We start from the raw sequence: 22,956 nt of genomic DNA, 5'->3' as shown, positions 1-22,956 counted from the left end.
ACTGAATTGCAGATGACACAAAACTAGGCAATTTAAGAAATGCATAATTAGATCATGGGCCAGATAACTAAACTGATAACAGCTTATAAGGTTTTGAGAATTTCTAGGTTTATACTGCAAGAACCCAGATTCATTCTCAAGTCAACAGAAGTCACATTCTCCAAACCTTTCAGTTAGCAACTATTAATTTTGGTAGCACCCCACACATTCTGCTGAGTAATTGCACCTCTTGTCAACTCAGGAGAGCTACAGAAGTAGATTAAGGGAAGCTTTACCTACTAGACACATTCTTTTCTTTTTTAAGATGAAACAGCTTTATAGAGGCATAACTGACATATAATAAACTACATATATTTAAATATAATTTGATAAGTTTTGATATATGGATCCACCTATGGAACCATCACCACAATCAAAATAATAAGCACATCCTTTGCCACCAAAAGTTTCCTCATCTCCCTTAGGAATTCCTCTTGGTAAAGCATGTACCCCTAGTTCACTGGCCACTGACCTGCTTTTAGTTACAATAGATTCGTTTACACTTACTAGAACTTTACACAAATGGAATCACAGAATATGTACATTTATCTATTTTCTTTCAGCATATTTAAGATTGATTTCTTTTTATAATGTGTACTAATAGTTCATTCCTTTTTGCTGCTGAGTAGTACTCCATTCTTCAGATGTATTACAGTTTGTTCATTTGTTGATGAACATTTGGATGGTGTACGACAAAATAAGAAAGGTTGGGGTATTACAAGTAAATCTGCTATAAACATTTGCATGCCACATGTATACTTTTATTTCTCTTGGCAAAATAACTAAGAGTAAACAGCTAACTCGTAGGGCAGATAAATGTTTAACTTATTTGAAAACTGATACATTTTTTACTGTGCAGTCATACCATTTTACATTCCACCTAACAGTGCATAAGAAATTCTATTTCTCCACGTATTTGCCAACACTTAGTATAATTAGTCTCTTTAATTTATCCGTTTTTGATAGGTGTATAATGATATCTCACTGTGGTTTTAATTTATATTTCCCTATTGACTAATGATGTTGAGCCTCTTTTCGTGTGCTTATTACTATAAATATTTTTTCTTTGCTGATTTTTGCAATATTTGTTCAAAAATTTGCACAGCTTTTTACTGGATGGTTTTCTAATAATTATGTTTTCAAAGTATTTTCAATATAATTTAAATATAATTCCTAAGTATTTTAATATGTAATTTGAAAATCATTTCTCCTAGACTATGGCTTTTCTTAACCATGCTTTGAAAAGCAAAAGTTTTAATTTTGATGAAGTCTAATTTATCAATTTCGTATTTTTATGGATCATGAATTTCAAGTCAAGATCGCAAAGGTTTTTTCTTATATTTTTTCTAGGAGTTTTGTAGTTTTGTGTTTACATATATGGCTTTGATTCTTTTTGAGTAGAATTTGATTTGATTTTAATATACATAAAATTAAATGTGCTGATATGGCATTACAGAAGAAATGCGTAGTGGCTAGGTAAGTGACCAAAAGTTACAACCATAAGTTAGGTGATGGGAAGGTTTTGCAGATTGTTTGAAAATCCTACCACCTGATAAGTTTTTCATATATTTTTTCCATTGTCTCTTTTTTCAGGTAGTAGGGTAAATTCAGTGCCTTTTGCTCCACCTTGCCTAAAAATGGAAGTCTCTTGTGTTTTATTTTATTTTATTAAAAGCATACCAACTCTACAATCTCTAGGTAGGTACAATTTCCTACCTGAAGAACTGGAAAAAATCAGAAGGATATGGTGGCAGAGGGCAGGGAAAATGTTTTGCGTGTCAGATGTCCTTTTAGGTATTATGGCCCATCCTTGGAATTCAAAAACCACAAGCATGTCTAAAGCAAAGAGAAGCACGGAGAGATGGTTATAGTGAACTTGGCAGCAATCAGATTACTGGAGGCTTTGTTAGTCATATCAGGGATTTCTTAATATATCCTAAAAATGATTAAAATCATGTAACGGTTGTAAGCAGGATGGTGGTGATCAGATTTTCCATGTTAAAATAATCACATTTAGCTGTTGAATGAAATATGTGTTATAGCAGGGCAAGCTATTCAGAGACCAATTAGGAAATGGAAAACATTTTGGGCAGAGGAGTGACATAATGTAACTCAGGGGTGTAGAATGAGAAGAGAAGGAGTACCAAGGGCAAATAATCAGGAATGAGAAAATGTATTGTTGGGATGGCTAAGAGAGATGAAAGAGGGCAGGTGAGGGTAAATGGTAAGTCAAAATACAGGGTAAGTTTGAAGGGTCTTTAATAGTATACAGCACTTTGGGAAGCCGAGACGGGCGGATCACGAGGTCAGGAGATCGAGACCATCCTGGCTAACACGGTGAAACCCCGTCTCTACTAAAAATACAAAAACTAGCCGGGCGAGGTGGCGGGCGCCTGTAGTCCCAGCTACTCGGGAGGCTGAGGCAGGAGAATGGCGTAAACCCAGGAGGCGGAGCTTGCAGTGAGCTGAGATCCGGCCACTGCACTCCAGCCTGGGCGACAGAGCGAGACTCCGCCTCAAAAAAAAAAAAAAAAAAAAAAAAATAGTATACAAAGGATTTGAGGATTTCATATGTATACGATTTTTTATATATATATAAAATTGTTTATTAATTTTGTTATATAGATGCAACATTTTGTTATTTATTTTGCTATATAAATATATATTGGTGTGTATCTATACAATGAAATAAATAAACTATTAAACAATTGAAGGTTTTGTGTGAAAGCATGTCAGAGAAGTTCTTTATTGATAATAATATGTCACATGTATTAAGAGATAGAAATAACCTTCAAGAACATTTGGAGATAACTGCAGAGAGTAAATCAAAATAATCTGGGAATCAAGTAGATTTGGGAAAATGGAAATTGATATTAGGGCAGAAATTTATTTAGATAGTTTTAAAGCTTATATAATTTATTCATACTTCCTCATTAAACCAAGTTCATTTCTCAAGTCTGCCTTAGATGCAGATGATTGTCTCTTATAAACCTAAAATATTATTTATCTACCAAAAAAGTTTTATGAGTTTTAAGGTGCCCTAAGTATAGTATTTTGTAACTCTTTTTGTAGTATGCAAACTTTTTACCGAGTTTAGCATTATTTCAACCTACACAATTTTTGTTAGACTTAGCATCTTAACCATAAAAACCATATCCTTCTATTGATTTCTACCCTAATCTACTTAAGTATTTAGTAGAATACTGGCAGTAAAATGATTTAAAACTGAAATAAAACAAATTAATATCTTCACAATTATCATTATGTATCAATTAAGGCAATGTGATAATAGATTGATGCATACAGATTTTTCTTTCCCTTTGTGGATGAATATTCTTAGTAAATTCAGCTCTCTGATGAACAAAATATATCCAGTGTGCTGTAATTTGAGATTTTGGTTTTAACTATTTGATTCAAACATTGCATTATAGAAATCACTGCTGATTTTTCCGTTCATTTAAATTACCATTACTGTTTTCAAAATGAGAAAGCTAAGTCACATCAATGAAATGAATGTTCAGTTTCCCTAAAATTGTCACCAAATAAATAAAATGTATAGATGTATAGTTACTTCAGTAACTATATAGACAAATACGCATATTTCAGAGCACTGTGTGTGTGTGTGTGTGTGTGTGTGTGTGTGTTACATTGGAATATAGAATCCTTTAAGAAAATATGTCACATACCTAAGAACCTGGAAAGCCATATAGGAGATCACCTGACACACTGAGAACATTAATCTGAATATTGATTTATGTCTTAGCAATATAACGGTGATTTAAAAACTCAGCAGCAGTTGCAGTAATTGGGACTTCATGCATCAGATTACTATCACCTACAGGACGAATAAGACAGAGAAGGTTTTTCTTTTCATTTTAAATGATACCCTCATTATTATCATTCAAACCTCAGAGGAGAATTATTGGTTTAATATGCTTAAAAATCTATTCCATTTTTTAGTAAACAATTTATCCAACTTGAATTTACCTCATGATTGTATTTTTAGATTTATAACTCATTATAATAAAGTTTCCCAGGCTAATAGCTCAATACAAGTATTCTAGTTCATGTTTGTTATTATTAATTCCAAATACGTCTCATATTTCTTCTTGTTGGAAGTGCTGACTGCACTGGTTCTATAAGAATGCAGCTTTGATTGGACCATATACTATAGGGTCAGAGAGAAAGCAAAGCAAGTCAAAGATAAGATTACACTATTCAGGTAACACTATTTTCCTAACCCATGGCTTTCAAATCTCTCTGCATAATAGAATTCTTTGGGGAAATTCAGCTTAAATGTTGATTTAATTTCCTAGGAATGTGGCTCCACTATCAATAGTTTTCAATTCGCAGGAAATTCTAATATGCAGCCAGAATGAAGAATCGCTGCTAAAATAAACCTCAATTCTTAGCATACATAACAATCTCCTAAATAGGTTGATCTCTGTATACCATTAGGTATTCTGATTCTTTGTCTTTGAGTTGGGTCCAGGAATCTACTCTTTAGCTAACTGGTCATTCTGAGACAGGTGGTCTTCAGCTCAAATGAGAGTCATCACCTTATGTTCAAAGCTGTACTTTGCATTTTTCAGATCTGTGTTCATTAAGGCTTGTCTAAAGAATACTCCCACTTCCGTAGAACAAAAAGACTCAGAGACTCAGAAAGGAGGAAAATGAAATCAGAGGACAGGTTGACATGTGAGGATTCCAGAAATCTTATTACTTTCATACAATGGAATAAAGAGCAAGAAGAAGAAAGGAAAATCAGTAGGTGGGCAGAAGCTTCACCTTTGCAAGTTCCGCCCACTAGGATGATGACCCAATAAAATGTCCTAGAATCTCCATCAGAAATTTCTTATCTGCCTTGCAAATGAAGTAAGAGAAGGACTAGAGAGAGGACTTGTCCTCTTCCTAAAAGCCAGTGTTCTCTCCATTACTGTTATTTAGAAATATGTCTCGATTGATTTCTTCAGAACTATCACTGTCACATTATGAACATAATTCTCCATTACATTAAATAAATTAAGATCCTAATGATAGCATACTTTAAATGATTGTATATGTGATATGTAAAATTTCATCATACAATCACACCAATAAGCATCAAAATTACTCTGCTCTTCTTAGAGAACCCTGCAGTGGAATATTCCAGGCCAATATTTAACCTAGGTAATGAAACTAACCTACCAAAGCTTTAATCAAGTTATTAACCATAGTCATATCATACTGGAAAAAGACTAATTCCCTCTGGAGATACATGGTAAAGAATGAAACTGATCATTCAAATGCAAGAGGGAAAGAGACTGCACATGCACTGTGCTAAATACATAGTAAGTGCTCAGTAGTTTTAAAAATTCTTTTAGTATTATATTATCAGTCATGGTGGAGCCCCTAGCCTAGTGGAAAAGGAGAGTATTATGAGATCTGAGGGCCACTGAATGAAAGGACCAGGTGAGAAAAATGGGAAAAGAGAAAAGATGCAATATGGAACCCTAAAATTTCTAAGGCCCCAGGGTCCCACTCCACTATACTAGTGTATGTGTTTAGGGTGTTTCTTCTCAGATGACAGAAAGTAAATTGACAATGGCTAACAACATTATGGTATTTCTTTATGTTGTTAGTTTATTAATTCCGAGGGTATTACTGAACCAGCTCATACTTGCCCCACGCAGTTTTTGTCTTCTACAGAACATCAAGTTGAAACTTGATATTCAAGCAAGGTCAAGGTCACCAGATTATGAGCTGGAGTTAGAACAAAACAAACCTTGCAAGTCTTTATCTATAAAGTACAGACAAATTCTCAGAAATTTTTTAACGATTTGACCACTTTTTCTCTAATATCTTAAAAAGTGTATTTAGTATCTAATAACCTCTACCATCTTTACTTATGTCTACCATCTTATAACTTTACCCTATAATGAATATAAAACTTTGATCACAGAATCCCTAATGCATTCACAGAGAGAAAGAGAGAGACAGAGAGAGATCAATTAGCCTGTAACAACCATCAGAGTAGAACTCTGTAAAGAAAAACCTCAAGCAGAGATTCCTACTGAGGATAACCAATCTGCTGCTAATGGTTCCAAGAGCCGCTTCAAAGTCATCTAACCATGGAGGAGAATAACAGATCAAATCTAGAGTATAATAATCCATGTGGGAGTAACATACTAAATTCTGAAGCCTGAGAGATAGGGAGAAAGACTGAGACTGCATACATAGGCGGGATAAAAAGGGAGTGAAAGACTCCAGAAGAGTTCTGTCGAACCAGTAGCCATTCTTGGGCACTTTGCTTTTAGAGGGTCTTTAAGTTAATGTTGTGTAAGAGAGCCAGTGTGGCTTTCAAATAAAGAAACAGGATAAGCTCAGAATTCAATCTGAATACCACATGAAATCCCAAGGGAATGTATTGAATGAGGTCTTCTTGAGTCTGTACTCTAGGAAGAAGATAAAAAGAGTGTATCAATTCACTTTGCTAAACAAGATGATTGATATAAATTTAAGGCTACTTGGATAAAGGGAAGGGAAATTTGTTTTAAAATTTTGAATTTTCTCTTGGCACAGAGCAACACTTGTGAACATGCTCCTGAAGGTCATCATCTTTCAGGACCCACAGGGATCAAGAAGTAATGGCTTTTACCATGTTAATGGTTTTCTCCATCCATGATACTAACCAAAGGGAGATTCTGTAATCCTCAAATGATAGCTATCAGAAGCCACAAAGAACTTAAAGACAGTGGCAGGATAACCAGAAAACCCTGCCCAAAGTTTGATGAGTCAAGAAGCAGGAAAATGGTTAGGAAGCCTTCCATTTCAAAGTTGTTAGTTCTGATACAATTGGCATTTTTAAACTTAAGAAAATCCCTTACATTTAGAAGAGATAATATAAGACAGAAATAAGTACAAATAATATCCTTAGTATCATTGCTTAAAGTTATTTAATGGAAATATCTAGTGAACTTATTGCAATATTATTCATTGAAAAAAATGATACTTGGGCATTTGCACATTGTAAACTCAATCATTTGGAGACTTGTTTTAAAAATGAGGAAAGGAGAAACCCTTCTATACAGGGTTATGGTAAGTATTAAATGAGGTAATATAAGCACAGCACTTAACACATAGTAAGTACTCAGTAGCTATTACTACTACTATTATTATTATCATACCAGTCTTGAAAGAGCTTACAAACTAATGAGAAGGGAGATAACTATCGTGTGTAACTCAGGTTGCAATTTTCAAAATTTACTTATTTAATGCCTGTAACTTGGAAGATACTGTTCAAAACACTGGAAATTTAGTTCAGAATTAGAAAGACAACTCTTGTCCTCATACTGAGAACAGTTAGGAATGCAAGAGGTAACTATATGTGGTGGGGTAAGGGTAAGTGAGCTATGAACTACAAAGAGGAAATACGCAGAATTGGGCAAGAAGGGACTTCAGACTGTCATAAAGATATAACATCTGTGAAAAGAAAGAGGGGAGGAAGCAAAGCTAGACATAAAGAGCACTAGACTGTGCTGCAGATACAACACTGTCTCAGTTAATACAAGAAACAGCTATAGCACAGAGCTTTTCTATTAGAAGAGTCTCACATTGGGCAAAAATGGCCAGGTTTTACTACTATCACCATGCTCAGTCATTGGCTAGTGACTCAGTGAGAAGAGCATGTCTTCAGCGTGAAAGTTGCAGTGGATTCAGTAGATGTTGCAGTTGAAGGCAGTCAGCTAAGTGCACTCCTTAGAGCTGAACAATTTCTTCCTAGAATAGAGATCTGAGCATCGCACCTCTACGGATGCCACATTTTACTCTTTGTGCCATGTGATTCACTTCTCTATACAAGTGTTGAGTGTTGGACCCTTCGAAGTTCAGTTAGTCTCTCTTCCTGAGCAAGAATTTAGAAGAGAGATGTTAGTGGAACCAACTATAATCCCATTACTGCAGTTCTTGAAGTTACAGTTGGTACTCCTTGTCTTTCTTTTCCACTCCGTATTCTAAAGATTCCCCAATCTGGCATCATCTCTGCTGGTCTTGGGAGCTTACCTAGTGATGCAGCTCAAACTAGCTTTCCGGAGAAATCTGAGTCTGGTGTAATCATATCCTCCTCAGTCAACGATTGAGCAAGGGAGAGCCAAGAGGCACCAAAGTGGATCATCGGAGTTCGCTACATTTTCCTCCTACCTCCTCCTGCTTATCAGAGGATGACGGCTCCTCCTCCTGCCTGCTCATCCCTGGAAACAACACTCCAAAATGTCCACCTGGCACCCATAGCTTATGATTCAACAGGACCTTTACTGTCTTGGTGGATTATTTAATCATTTTTGAAACTCAACAACTCTAACTATTAAGTCCTAAATCTGATTTTCAGATTTTTCTGTTCTCCCATTGCAGGAGATAAGAACCTTGGCCTTCACCCTTTTTAGAAATTATTAGTTAACTGATTGCAACTTTTCACTATTTTTCATTAGAACATCATTGCGGTTTATTAACAGTCACTATCATTATCCTTTGTATCCTCCACATTTTTATTACATCACCCAGTATAATCCCCTCCACTCAAACATCTTTCCAGTCATCCCAGTGAAATTTTTAGCAAATGCACCACTTCTTTGTGCCAGGGACTATCTGTGTTCCACCCACCATCCAGGATGAGGCTCTCAGTGTCAGCCACGGGCAGGGAAGGTGGGGGTAACCCAATCCCTAAACCCCAAGTTACTACTTACTTAGAATGCTTCCAGTAACAACTATCTCCATGCAGAGCCTTCATGAATAAGATACTAAGACTTAAGACGAAGTGAGGAATTCAAGAGATTTGGAAAGGTTGGAAGGTGGCATGGTAAATCTTGAGAAATATAAAGGGGAAATAAACAGAATTGACGTGGGTGAAGCTTGAGGCCAGAATATGAATCTGATATTTGTAAAAGGAAAAAGGGAAGGAATCAGAACTAGACAAGAAGGGTGTCTAGTGTGTTGCAGAGCTGAAAAAAGTCTCAGCAAAGAAAACGGGGAGATCTGGAGCAAATAATATCTTTGGAGAAGTCCCACATTGGGCAGAAATGACCAAGCCCTAATAGTCCTTTTCTGTTGGGGCTGTCCAAAAAGAACATGGTCTAGGCTTGAGTTCTGTATTGGCTCTCTAAGGCACTGCAATAGAAGCATGCTGGCTAATTGCAATCCTTGAAGCTGAAAGAAAAATCTGAGCAGTGCAGTTCCATGGCTACCATTTGGAACTCATATTCTAGTGAAGAAAATCAAAACTAACCAAGTATATATGAAAATATACATTGTGTTAGGTGGTTTGTGTGCTATGGAGAAAAAAGCAAGGCAAGAGTATTAGGGAGGGTAAGACAGAGGAGGAGAGTACTAGTTTATATAGGGTGGTAAGGGATCACCTGATATAATATAGAACGCTTCTCTTATAAACTGGGATTATCAAGGGACCTGTTTATCAGAGTGATGGAAGTGATAGAGTGAGATATGTGAATATCTGAGAAAGAGTATTACAGTCAGAGGAAGCCGAAGTGCAAAGGCATTGAGTCAGATAATATTTGAGAAACAATTGGCTGGGTGCAGTGGCTCACACCTGTAACACCAACACTTTGGGAGGCTAAGGCAGGAGAATTGCTTGGGTCCAAGAGCTGCAAGCATTGCTTCAGTCTGAGAGTTTGAGACCAGCCTAGGCAACATGGTGAGACATCTCTATAAAAAATAAAAAATTAGCTGGAAGTGGTGGCACGTGCCTGTGGTCCCAGCTACTGGAGAGGCTGAGTGAGAGGATCGCTTGAACACAGGAGGTTGAGGCTGTAGTGAGCCATGTTTATACCACTCCTGGGTGACAGGGTGAGACCCTGTCTAGAAAGAGAGAGAGAAAGAGGAAGAGAGAGAGAAACAGAAAAGAAACCAACATAACTAAAATGAGTGAGGAAAAGGGGAAAAATGAGATGTGTTCTCATAGGTATTAGGGTGTAAAAATAGTGTAATATGTAGCACCCTGTAAGACATGACGATTACTTTTACCCTGAGAGAGACAGAAACTTACTTAGAGTTTCCACTTGTCTGTCAAATAAATATATTAAACTTAAGGTGTTCAAAATGAAATGGATCTCCTGATCTTTGCCATGCCCCAGATCTCCTCTTCCTGGGGTTTTTCTTATGTTAGCTGATAACAACTCTTTCTTTCCAGGTACACAGGCCAAAACTTTGAGATCATTCTTGACTCTTTTCTTTGTTCACAATCTACATACAATCCATCAACACATCTTGTTGAATTTTCTTCAAATTGTATCCGGATAACAATCCCTTGATATCACTGCACCCACTACCAATATGGGTTACTGCATGGCCCCTCATCAGGTTTCCTTCTCCCTCCTTGTCTCCCATAGATTCTATTCTCAACACATTAGCCAGAGGGAATCCTTTCAGACTGCAAGTAAATGGTCAAAAATTTCCAATGGATTACATCTTAATCAAAGTAAAAGCCAAGATCCTTAAATGGCTAAAAAGGTCATTCATTGTATAACCCTGACTCCTGTTACCAAACTGACCTCATCACCTAGTATCCTTCTTTCCCTTCGCTTTTTTCTGTCATAGTGGCCTTTGTGATGTTCCTCCAATATCCCCAGCATCCTTCTACCTTATCTTCATTGAAATGTCAGTTCTTTCTGCCTGGAAACTTCTCACCTGATATGCAGTTAACTAACTCCCTATTGCCTTTGAGTATTTATTTGAATATCATACTTCTTCTTAATAACCTTATTTAAAGTAGGAACTTGCCCCCAAATTCCAGCACTCACCCATATACTGAACAATTTCTCCCATGGCACTCACCACCTTCAACACAATAACGAAGTTTTTTATTCAGATACCTATTTTGCTCACTGATTTATACCCAACTCTTAGATCAATTCCTGGATCAAGGCTTAGATCAAGCACTTCATAAGCATTCAATAAAATTGTTTTGAAAAAAAATTGTATAATATATTGTGAAATTTACTTTGCAATAAACTTACCATGTAATAGGATAACATTATTCTAATTTGTTATATGTTGATGCAAGTAGTATATTAATGTATATGAATTATATTTTTAAATTTTACTTTCTCATTAAGTGGGAGTACCTCTTAATAAACTAGTCTCAATCAAATGAAACTGCCCATTTTATAGGTTAAAAATGGATTGAATTTGTCAGTTTCATGTGTTACAACTTATACTAATACTTTCTTTGCATCATAAGTGAATAGTATAATAGCAAAAACTTTTGAAAAAATATTAAATCACAAAATCACACATATAGCATTTAGTCTCCAAATATACAAATAACTTACAGATTTAAGGATTAATGCAAAACCTAATAACATTTATTACAAAGAAAAATCACAATTAAAAATAATATACCAAGATGTAGTATAAGAAATGAGAAAAAAAATTATTTGAACATAGTAGTTTATAGCATCTGGGGGGATATTTTTTTCCTTTATACCTCTCTAATTTTCCACCTTTAGAAAAAGAAATAAAGAATTTGGAGAGGGTTCAAACAACAACTAGTGTAAGAACTAATATAATTGAAAATTTGAAAGAGAAATTTATCCCAAAGGCTAACTGAAATGGAATTATTTCATAGGAAGAGAAAAAACCTGAGATGAAAAAAGTAATGACAGATTTTAAGCAGTTTTTATAAATGATAGTTTAAAATAGATGTAAAGAAGCATATCTATCTGCTTAATCTTCGAATCATCTTCCAGATTTTTGGGTGCCAGCAGAAAGTATATCACTTTAATAAAGAGATATGAGATACACTAGAAGTATACTCTCACCTTTACTCTGTATTTGAGAGCTACAGCTGTACTCTACAGGTCACACTAAGTTCCAGTTTTCTGTGGCTCTGCCATTCCCTAAGGCATGTGTAAGCAACCTATGATCTGAGAGCCAAATTCTGCCTTTCTTCCACTTTTGTAAATAAAGTTCTTAATAGCTACACCCATCAGTTATGTATTGTCTATGGTGTTTTCACAATACAATGGCAGACTTGAGTAGTTGTGGCAGAGAACACACAGCCTGTAAAACCTAAAATATGTACTATCTGGCCCTTCACAGAAAAAAACTTTCCAAATCTTGCCATACAGTGATATCTTTTGCTACTGTGGCTAATTCTAGCTCACTACCAACATTCTCACATTTTAGGCAATAGTAAGAAGGCAACAAAAGCAAGCAGAAGGCACATCGTTTGCTATCCAAAAGACCAACTTTAACTTGCACGTATCAATGCCACTCATCCCCTTGGCATCAAGGTAGTGGGGTAAAAATATGCCACCTAAAATATGTGGGGGTGGTTCTATTACCAAAAGGCAGAAAGAGTAAGTAGACACTGAGGAACAAGATGCAGTCCCTACCAGATTATCTGTGGCACAAAGAAGGTAATGTAGGTGGACAGGATAAGCAGTTGCCTACATCGTTTAATTTCTCAACATTAGACAATGAGATTAGTTCATCTTAACAAAGAGAAGCACTTCACACAATAAAAGGCTGCTCCATCCAGTAACTTTACCTCTTCCTTCTTTCCTTATTCCTAATTAAATGTACATTGCCTACATAATATTTGAAAGAGTAGATCATCAGATTTGGTGTTTCTTGTCAGTGATTAAAAATAAGCATTCAGACCGGGCGCAGTGGCTCACGCCTGTAATCCCAGCACTTTAGGAGGCCGAGACGGGCGGATCACGAGGTCAAGAGATCGAGACCATCCTGGCAAACATGGTGAAACCCCGTCTCTACTAAAAAATACAAAAAACTAGCCGGGCGAGGTGGCGGGCGCCTGTAGTCCCAGCTACTTGGGAGGCTGAGGCAGGAGAACAGCGTGAACCCGGGAGGCGGAGCTTGCAGTGAGCCGAGGTCCGGCCACTGCCCACTGCACTCCAGCGTGGGCCACAGAGTCCGTCTCAAAAAAAAAAAAAAAAAAAAGCATTCATTCTCTGCACTGGTAACTTTAAGGTGGTATGCATACCTCCTGTGCAGAGCTGCTTCTTGTTACTCTCTAACAACTCCATGTAACTTCAAAGACAGAAACTACAGATTCAGTTGTTTTAGGAGTATTTTTATATTCTATTTTCACCTCCCCTAACCCATGTGAGATACATACATACACATAAATCTAGTATACACTCAACAAATTCATATTCACTTATATTTTTCATGGCCTTATCTTGGCAAGTATCTATATTAGGTGTACCAGGGTACCAGGGAATATGGAGATAGGATCAATAAATGGGACAGGAGTGAGAAAACTATAGCCAAGGGCCAAGTCCAGCCCACTGCCTAATTTTGTAAGTGAAGTTTTAGAGAACACAGCGATGTTTATTCATTTACACATTGTCTGTGGCTCCTTTTTTTACTATAAAACTGAGGTTGAGTAGTTGCAACAGGACTCATGACCTGTACAAATTAAATTATTTACTCTTTCATGCATTAAAGAAAATGTTAGCCAATCCCTAAACTACAGCATTCTAAGGAGTTCTTATTTTTATTTGCCCTTAGATTATAATTAAAATTGCAAAAAATTAGTTGGACTATAAGCAAGAGTTTTTGAACTATAAGTATAGTTCAAAATATAGACAAATCCTAAAATTGATTTCCTTTTATATTTGAATTCTTTTCTTAGCACTCCTAAGAACAGAAAAAGTTCTCATTTAGTTTGGAAATATTTTCATAAAATGAGTAAGTTTAATTAAAAAATGATAGTCTTTTCAATAAATGTTTCTGGGTCAATTGAAAACCAAATAAATTTTGATCACCACCTTTATTACTCATACCATACAAAAGTCATTTCTAGGTTGGTTACAGTTCTAAATGTTAAAGAAAAAAAGGGCTTTTAGGAGAAAGCATAAAATAATATCTTCATGATGTTAAAATATATTAAGATTTCTTAAACATGACATAACACTAAGGAGTAAAAAATGATAATTTTGACTACACTAAAAATAAGAACTTCTTTTCATCTAAATATATTAAATCATTCATAGTTTCTGATTTCAAAATTTACTACAAAGCTACAGTAAACAAAACAATGTGGTTCTTGCATAAAGACAGGCAAATAAACCAATGAAATAGAATAGAATGCCCAGAAATAAACCCTCACATATATGGTCAAATGATTTTTGATGGGGATACCAAAATCATTCAATAGAGAAAAGATAGTGTTTTTAACAAACAGAACCAGGAAAACTGCATATCCCCATGTAAAAGAATGAAGTTGGACCCTTACCTAACACTATATACAAATATTAAGTCGAAATGGATCAGGACCTAAACATAAGACCTCTTATAAATATAACCTCTTAGAAATAAAAAAAAACAGTAAAAGATTTACAACATAGGATTTGGCAGTGATTTCTTAGATATGATACCAAAGGTACAAGCAAAAAGAAAATATAGACAAATTGGACTTCATGAAAATGTAAAACTTTTGCCCAGCAAAAGACACCATTAACAGAGTAAAAACACAACTTATAGAATGAGAAAAGTATTTGCAAATCATGTATCTGATAAAAGATTGATATCCAGGATATATCGAGAGCTATTTTTACTTAAATTTACATAAAGAAACAATCAGTATTTTTCTCAGAATACTTTTCAGACATATACAAGGTTTCAAAATGTATAATACATCAAATAAATCATAGAAACTTTCTGTCCAGTAGAGGTCTTGCAAAAAAAGAAATAAACAATCCAATTCAAAAATGAGTGAAAGACCTGAAGAGACATTTCTCAAAAAAAAGATATACAGATAGCCAATAGGCATATAAAAAGATCCTCAACATCACCAATCATTAGGGAAATGCAAATCAAAGCTATAGTAGGATACAAACTCACACCCATAAAGGTGGCTACTATCTAAACAAACAAACATAAAATAAGTGTTGGTGAGGATGTGGAGTAACTGGAACCCTTGCACAGTGTTGGTGGGAATGTAAAATGGTAGAGCCACTGTGAAAAACAGTTTAGTGGTTCCTCAAAAAATTAAAACTAGACAGCAGCACAAATGAGCCTGAAGGATATTATGTTAAATGAAATAAATCAGACACAGAAAAATACCACATGGTCTTATTCATATGTGGGTGCCAAAAATGTCAAACTCATGAAGTGGAGAATGGAATTGTGGGTTTTCAGAGTCTTGGAAGGGTAGTGGGAGGGGAGGATAGAAAGAGGTCGGTTAAAGAATACAAAATTGGCCGGGCGCGGTGGCTAAAGCCTGTAATCCTAGCACTTTGGGAGGCCGAGACGGGTGGATCACAAGGTCAGGAGATCGAGACCATCCTGGCTAACATGGTGAAACCCCGTCTCTACTAAAAAATACAAAAAACTAGCTGGGCGAGGTGGCGGGTGCCTGTAGTCCCACCTACTTGGGAGGCTGAGGCAGGAGAATGGCGTAAACCCGGGAGGCGGAGCTTGCAGTGAGCTGAGATCCGGCCACTGCACTCCAGCCTGGGTGACAGAGTGAGACTCCGTCTCAAAAAAAAAAAAAAAAAAAGAATACAAATTATTTTTTAAATTAAAAATAAAATTACCATATTATTAGCAATTCCGCTTCTGGGGACACATCCAAAAAAATTGAAAGCAGGGTGTCAAAGTGATCTGTGGATATCCATGTTTATAGCAGCATTATTCACAATATCTAAAATCTGGAAGCAATCCAAGTGTCCATCAACAGACGAATGGATAAACAAAGTGTGGCATACACATACAATGGAATAGCATTCAACCCCAAAAAGAAAGGAAATTCTAATGTGTGTTAAAATATAGATGACTCTTTAGGACATTGTGCTAAGCGAAATAAGCCAGTCACAAAAAGACAAATACTGTATAATTCCACTTGTATGAGCTACCTAGAGTAGTCAAATTTATAGAGACAGAAAGTAGAATGGTGGTTGCCAGGGGCTGAGGAAAGGAGAGGATGAGGAGTTACTTTTTTAATGAATATGAAGTTTCCATTTTATAAAATTAAAAGAGTTCTTGGGAAGGATTATGGTGATGGTTGCACAATATTATGAATGTATTTAATGCCACCGAACTGTACACTTAAAAATAGGTAAAGTGATACATTTTACATTGTATCTCTTTTACCACCCTAAAAATTGGAAAAAATATAAATGAAATTTTTAAATATACCATAACGAGAGTGAAAAGGAAAGTCACAGAGTTGGGAGAAGATATTTACATTACATATATCTGACATGGAACTTATACACAGAATATTTATACAAATCAATTTTTTTAATTAGAAAAATCCAAAAAACAGTGGAGCAGTACTTTATTAAAGAGTCAGTAACTGGCCGGGCGCGGTGGCTCAAGCCTGTAATCCCAGCACTTTGGGAGGCCGAGACGGGCGGATCACGAGGTCAGGAGATCGAGACCATCCTGGCTAATACGGTGAAACCCTGTCTCTACTTAAAAAATACAAAAAAATAGCCGGGCGACGAGGCGGGCGCCTGTAGTCCCAGCTACTCGGGAGGCTGAGGCAGGAGAATGGCGTAAAACCCGGGAGGCGGAGCTTGCAGTGAGCTGAGATCCGGCCACTGCACTCCAGCCTGGGTAGCAGAGCAAGACTCCATCTCAAAAAAAAAAAAAAAAAAAAAAAGAGTCAGTAACTAATTGGCCAACATGAAATGGTGCTCAATTTTACTTATCATCAGGGAAATGTAAAATAAAACTGAAATGAGATACTCATACACATCTTTAAGACAGCTTAAACTAAAAAGATAGAAAACTGTAAGTATTGGTGAGGATGTGAAGAAATTGGAATATATACCATTTGTGACAGTGTAAATTATTACAACCATTTTGGAAAACAATTTTATAGTAACCATTAAAACTGAGCATATGCACTGTAAAGACACATGCACACGTATGTTTATTGTGGCACTATTCACAATAGCAAAGACTTGGAATCAACCCAAATGTCCATCAGTGACAGACTGGATTAAGAAAATGTGGCACATATACACCATGGAATACTATGCAGCCATAAAAAAGAATGAGTTCGTGTCCTTTGTAGGGACGTGGATACAGCTGGAGAACATCATTCTCAGCAAACTATCGCAAGAACAGAAATCCAAATACCACATGTTCTCACTCATATGTGGGAATTGAACAATGAGATCACTTGGACACAGGAAGGGGAACATCACACACCAGGTCCTATTGTGGGGAGGGAGGGGAGAGGGATAGCATTAGGAGATATACCTGATGTAAATGACGAGTTAATGCGTGCAGCACACCAACATGGCACATGTATACATATGTAACAAACCTGCATGTTGTGCACATGCACCCTAGAACTTAAAGTATAATTAAAAAAAGAAAACTGAGCATATGCATAATCTATTCCAATTCTAGGTGTATCCCAAACAGGAAAGGATAAATGTGCTCACTAAAAGATAGGTACAATAATGTCTATGATACTTCTATTTGTAGTAACTAAAAATTGGAAACTATCCAAATGTCCATCAACAAGAAAAGGAAAGAACAAATAAAGAGTGGTATATTTACATAGTGAAATACTATTCAACAATGAGAATGATATGCACAAATTGTATAAATAAAATATTGACTGAAAGACACAAGAGTATACAGAATATAATTTATTTTTATAGAATGTTTAAAAATTGGCAAAAATTTCAGAAATCAGATAGCAATACCTTGAGGAGTCGTTAATGACAATATGGGCAGAAGATTGTAGGGGAGGTCATATGGGATGCTTGTAATGTTTTTTTTTTTTCCGTTTTGTGTGCTGGTTATGTGAGTGTGCTCACTTTGTGAAACAGTCTCAAGCTATAAATTTAAGACTTAACTGTTTTTACATTACCTCAAACTTCAAAAAGGCATTCCATTTCTTGATTTGGGCACTGGCTTCATGGATACATTCACTCTGAAAATTCATGAAGCTGCACATATGTAATTTGTGAATTTTAAAGTATATACACTGGACTTCAAAAAAGTTTACCTAAAATATGAAATGAAAAAAAACCCCCCACAAAATTAATGGATGCATATTCTTCTATCTCTAAATCAGCCATGGTCACAGCCATACATAATTTGAAATTGAATAGGAAGAAGACAGTGGTCTCTTCTCCAGGTTAGTGGAAGGAGTACTTCTTATGCCTTTCTCCTACAATCATCACAGACATCTACCTTTGTCATATCTTTATTATTTGCCCTAAAAGTTCATGTTTCCAGAATAACAGAGGAGGGGACATGAAAAAGGACAGGTAGGGTTTTTAAAATTGGGGGGATTTATATATTTGCTTTACTCCATGGAGGTTTGTTTATCCACCTTTCTCCGCTTAGCACCCTTAAACCCAGGCTTCAGCTCATTCAATAATTATGGGTCATTTTTTATTGTTGGTCATTTTTTTCTTTGATTCTGAACAGTTTAATAGTATAAACAAAATGTTTTATGTCTAATGGGAATGGTCAATAGAAATAAACTAGATAATCAAATAAGCAAAACTGATGTCATTTCATAATCATTTCTTGAAATTTTTTGAGCAAAATTTGTGAAGGAGTTCTCAAACTTTTTATAAATACCTCCCTATAGGTCACTGAATAACTGTATACTATAGGCCTAGAACACAAGAGGAATCAAGGTTGAACTTAACTTCTTTTAATCCTCAATTGAGTTTTTAAAAAATATCTCTCCCTTAACTTTCAAATCTAGAAATGAAAATAATGATTCCTTCCAATAGGAGGAACTGTAACACCATTGGTACTTTATAAATTTACTGATTTTGCCACGTGTATTTACTGTGGAACCAAATACCCACAAAAGTCTTCTAAAAATAAAATGACCATTTCACAATAAGCAGAGAAAAAGAATTTCAGTTATTCCTATAATTAATTATAATTGTAAATGAAATAACTATAATTGTTAATTTATATAACTAATAGTAATTATAAATGAAAAACCTTCATAACTTAGATTTTAAGATTTTTTGCTTTAATTATATTAACATGATTACAACCTTGTAAGATAAACAGAAATTAAGGTGGTATAAACAGAACTGTTTATCCTGGGATTTTTATGATGAAATAAAAAAGAAAATATTTTAAAATAGTTACTGTAGGTGTACCTATCAGGATATTTTAAAAGTTCCTAATACTTTAATACAAGTATTTCAACACAATTCTGGGCACTGGTTCCATTACTTTTACTACAGTTCCTTTTGAGATATGATTATTGAAATCTCTGTTCTCCGCCAGGTGCAGTGGCTCAGGCCAGTAATCTCAGCACTTTGGGAGGCCAAGGTGGGAGGATTGGTTGAGGCCTGAGCAAAATAGTTAGACCTCCTCTCTAAAAAACAAACCTTTAGCCTGATGAGGTGGCCAGTGCCTGCAGTCCTAGGTACTCAGGAGGCTGAGGTGGGAGAGTTTCTTCAACCCAGGAGTCTGAGGCACAGTAAGCTATGATTGTAGCACTGCACTCCAGCCTCAATGACTGAGTGAGATTCTGTTGAAAGAGAGAGAGAGAGAGGGAAAGAGAGAAAGAAAGAAAGAAAGAAAGAAAGAAAAGAAAGAAAGAAAGAAAGAAAGAAAGAAAGAAAGAAGGAAGGAAGAAGGAAGGAAGGAAAGAAAGAAGAAAGGAGGGAGGGGGAAGGAGGAAGGGAGGAAGGAAGGAAGGAAAGAAAGAAGAAAGGAGGGAGGGGGAAGGAGGGAGGGAGGGAGGAAGGAAGGAAGGAAGGAAGAAAGGAAGGAAGGGAAGAAAGATACATTCCCTTGGCTCAAATCATAAAGGAGTTTGGTTCAATGAAACTATCTCTTTAGTCTTGTGAAAGCTTCTGACCCCCATTTTCTGAAATTTTAAATTTAAATATCAACCATGTTTTCCTTCATTAAGTTTTCCAATGTATTATATGGTGAAACTAGATTCTCAGTTGACTGAGGTGTTTAATACACTTGCAAATAGGTTGTAAATGAATAAAAAATAAGTCACTGAGAAGCATTTAACATAATTTAAAAATCAACAATAAATTTGCCCAATATTTAATGACACATTAATTTAAACAAGGGTTAGAGAGCATGTTACTACTTTTTTTTTTTTATTTTGTTCCAGGGTACATTTGCAGGATGTGCAGTTTTGTTACATAGGTAAACGTGTGCCATGGTGGTTTGCTACAAACAAAAATCAGTTCTCCCATTTACCAGCTTCATAGCCACTGTTGACAATCCTATGAGTTTTTATTTTTCAGCCTTCCCTTTGAAAGAAGCTTAGCAAAAATCAACTAAGTAATAACCAAAGATCTATTTTCATTAACATCTTCCAGGATCACAAATTTCAATTATTCTCTGCCTGAGTTATCACAATGCAAATTGGAGAATGAACAGTAAACACAAGCAAAAGAAGATAAAATCTATTAGAAGATCCAGAGACACCAGACACAAATGGGTTAAAAGAAGAAGAATTCAAAGTTATACTGTTTTGATTACACAGAGAGAGGCTACAAAGAAGAAAATGAATTGAGATTACCTGTTAGAAACAGGCGGTTTCTGGTTTCTGGGAGCTGTCCAATGTACTGAGTGAACCATCTTAGCCACAACTTACCCCCTTAATACGGACTGATGTCCTGGGCGGTTCTCTTTTGAACCGAGATGTTTCCACATTCATCTTTTTAGGTTATTTATTCTAATCTACCTTTAAAATTATCTTCTAATCTGTCATTTTGACCCAATGGGTCTTTTAAATAAATCTTTACACATTACTGAATAATTAAGTAAATATAGTTATTGACAAAGAAAAAGGACCCTTTTGTTAAAATATTAGTGATACTAGAGATAACATAAAATGAGTAAACTCTTATTTTTTATTATGCCAAATTTAAAATCTCTTTCTTATCTCAACGATCTAACGATAGTCAAAAAGCTCCTTTAAATAAAATTCAATAAGTCATTGTTTCTGCTCTTAAATCTTACTGTAGGACAATACAAATCAATGAGGAAAATAAGCCAGATGGAAGTGTTAGGTTTTTTTCTTTGTTCAGGAACAAATACTCGATCTGCAATTTAAAAGTCCGAAGACTCCTCAGCAGAGGGTGAACTGATTGACTCTTTGGCTTATCAAGGGCAAATCGCATTTCTGAAAAGAGCTTGAAGTGGTTTTGTTTGTGGGGAGAGTTTGCTTTGTCCCCCACACTGAAAAGTATACAGCAAAGCCCGAGCATAGAAAATGTCCTGAGCTTAAATTTGTCATTTTATTGCCGTCATAATGTTTCCTCTTGGAATAAAATCCTCTATTTTATATGAGCAGGAGGTAAAGGTAGGGAAAGGAAAGTCAAGTATCTCAATTGTTAGGCTGATTGCATCCAAACAGACTTTAGAAGTAAGGGTTTGTAACGTGGCAGGAGAGCTGTTTGCGATGCCCTGGAAAGAAAAAGAAAGCCGGTTCCAACAGCGACTCTGGGGAATGCACTCTTGGCCCCCCTGCCATGCTTACTTAAGCTAATGGAAGGTCTTGCCTTTCAGCAGCCGCTGCACTGGGATACCAGACAAACAGCTCCCCTCGATCCCAGGCAAGCAGGGCCCCTCTTCAGGACATCATTAAAAGCACATGCACTTGCTCCACATCCATTGGCAGATGGTGGCAAGATTCAAGACTCCTACCCTGAAGTCAAGGAGAAGCCATCGCCGTGGAAAACATCCTCTCTTTGAAAATCCAACACGAAATTAAAGAACTACACGAGATAAGGAGCCCGGAGAACATTAGTTGGCTGCAGGGGTGAAGACAGACACAAAAAGCACAGCAGGTAAGAGCTGGGGGTTGTTGCCAACAAGGAACTGTCCCGGGTGGCGCAGAGAAAAGGATCTCAGAACTGGAGGCCTGTCCCTTTGAGTCTTCCATGCGTGCTCAAGCTTGTCATCTTCCATAAGCTTCGAGAGAAGGGACGTTGTCAGAGCATTTCTTATCGGTGCGACTAATCCTGTTATCAGATCGGTTATAAATATTTAATGTTCCCTGGCCCTTCGGTGATGGTGCCCCATCAGATTCAAGGCTGTTAAGAATCTCCACCAGCAGCCTCGCCCCTCCCTGCGGAAAACCGATGAGAGGCAGGGCCAAGCCGAAGCGATGGCGGCCTATCCAGAGAGCTGCGTGGACGCTACGGTGCTGGACTTCGTCGCAGACCTGTCCCTGGCCTCCCCGGGACGCCCTCTCCTCTGCCACTTCGCACCCGGGGTCTCCTTTGGGGATCCAGCCCTTGCGCTCCGAGAAGGAAGAACCAGGAGGATGGCGCAGTTTGAAGACGGGGACCCAGAAGAAGAGGAATGCGAAGTGGACCAGGGGGACAGAGAAGAGGAGGAGGAAGAGGAGCGCGGGAGAGGCGTCTCCCTATTAGGCCGACCCAAGAGGAAAAGGGTGATCACCTACGCCCAGCGCCAGGCTGCCAACATCCGCGAAAGGAAGCGGATGTTCAACCTCAACGAGGCCTTTGACCAGCTGCGGAGGAAGGTGCCCACGTTTGCTTACGAGAAAAGGCTGTCCCGGATCGAGACCCTCCGCCTGGCCATCGTCTACATCTCCTTCATGACCGAGCTCTTGGAGAGCTGTGAGAAGAAGGAAAGCGGCTGAACCGGGTGGGGAGAGTCTGCCCTTCCTGGTCTGGTAGTGCTGGGGTGTGTCAGGACCGGGTACTGGGGTGAGGCTAAAGGGCCAGGAGGGACGCCCCAAGACAGAACGTCTGGCCTTCTGGAGGTCGGTTTCGAGATTGTAAGATCCCCAAAGCCCCCGAGCAGAGTGGCTGTTGTAGAGTTCATATCTATGCGACTGCCCGAAGTGAAGTCGGGGTCAGGGGCGAGCGGGGAAGTCAGAGCTCGTGAGGATGAGTCCGGGCCCTCCAGGCTGCTCCTAAGAGCTTCCGTGGGCTGGGTGGGAAGAGAACC

The 22,956-nt window shown here is 37.2% G+C and overlaps 1 protein-coding gene across 1 annotated transcript; it reads left to right on the top strand.

The window, feature by feature from the left end:
- Positions 1-22,091: 22,091 nt before the first annotated feature.
- On the top strand, positions 22,092-22,720 carry FERD3L (Fer3 like bHLH transcription factor). The gene has a single exon (XM_033193726.1). The coding sequence runs from the start codon at positions 22,145-22,147 to the stop codon at positions 22,643-22,645; it is 501 nt and encodes a 166-aa protein (XP_033049617.1). The 5' UTR covers positions 22,092-22,144; the 3' UTR covers positions 22,646-22,720.
- Positions 22,721-22,956: the final 236 nt, after the last annotated feature.

Source organism: Trachypithecus francoisi, unplaced genomic scaffold (genome assembly GCF_009764315.1).
Source record: "Trachypithecus francoisi isolate TF-2019V2 unplaced genomic scaffold, Tfra_2.0 Lachesis_group4, whole genome shotgun sequence".
Taxonomy (NCBI): Eukaryota; Metazoa; Chordata; class Mammalia; order Primates; family Cercopithecidae; genus Trachypithecus; species Trachypithecus francoisi.
The sequence above is the reverse complement of the archived record's forward strand: the minus strand, read 5'-3'. Positions and strand labels throughout refer to the sequence as shown.

Excerpts from the sequence above, each read along its gene's own strand:
- FERD3L (XM_033193726.1), top strand. The coding sequence starts at position 22,145 with ATGGCGGCCTATCCAGAGAGCTGCGTGGACGCTACGGTGCTGGACTTC.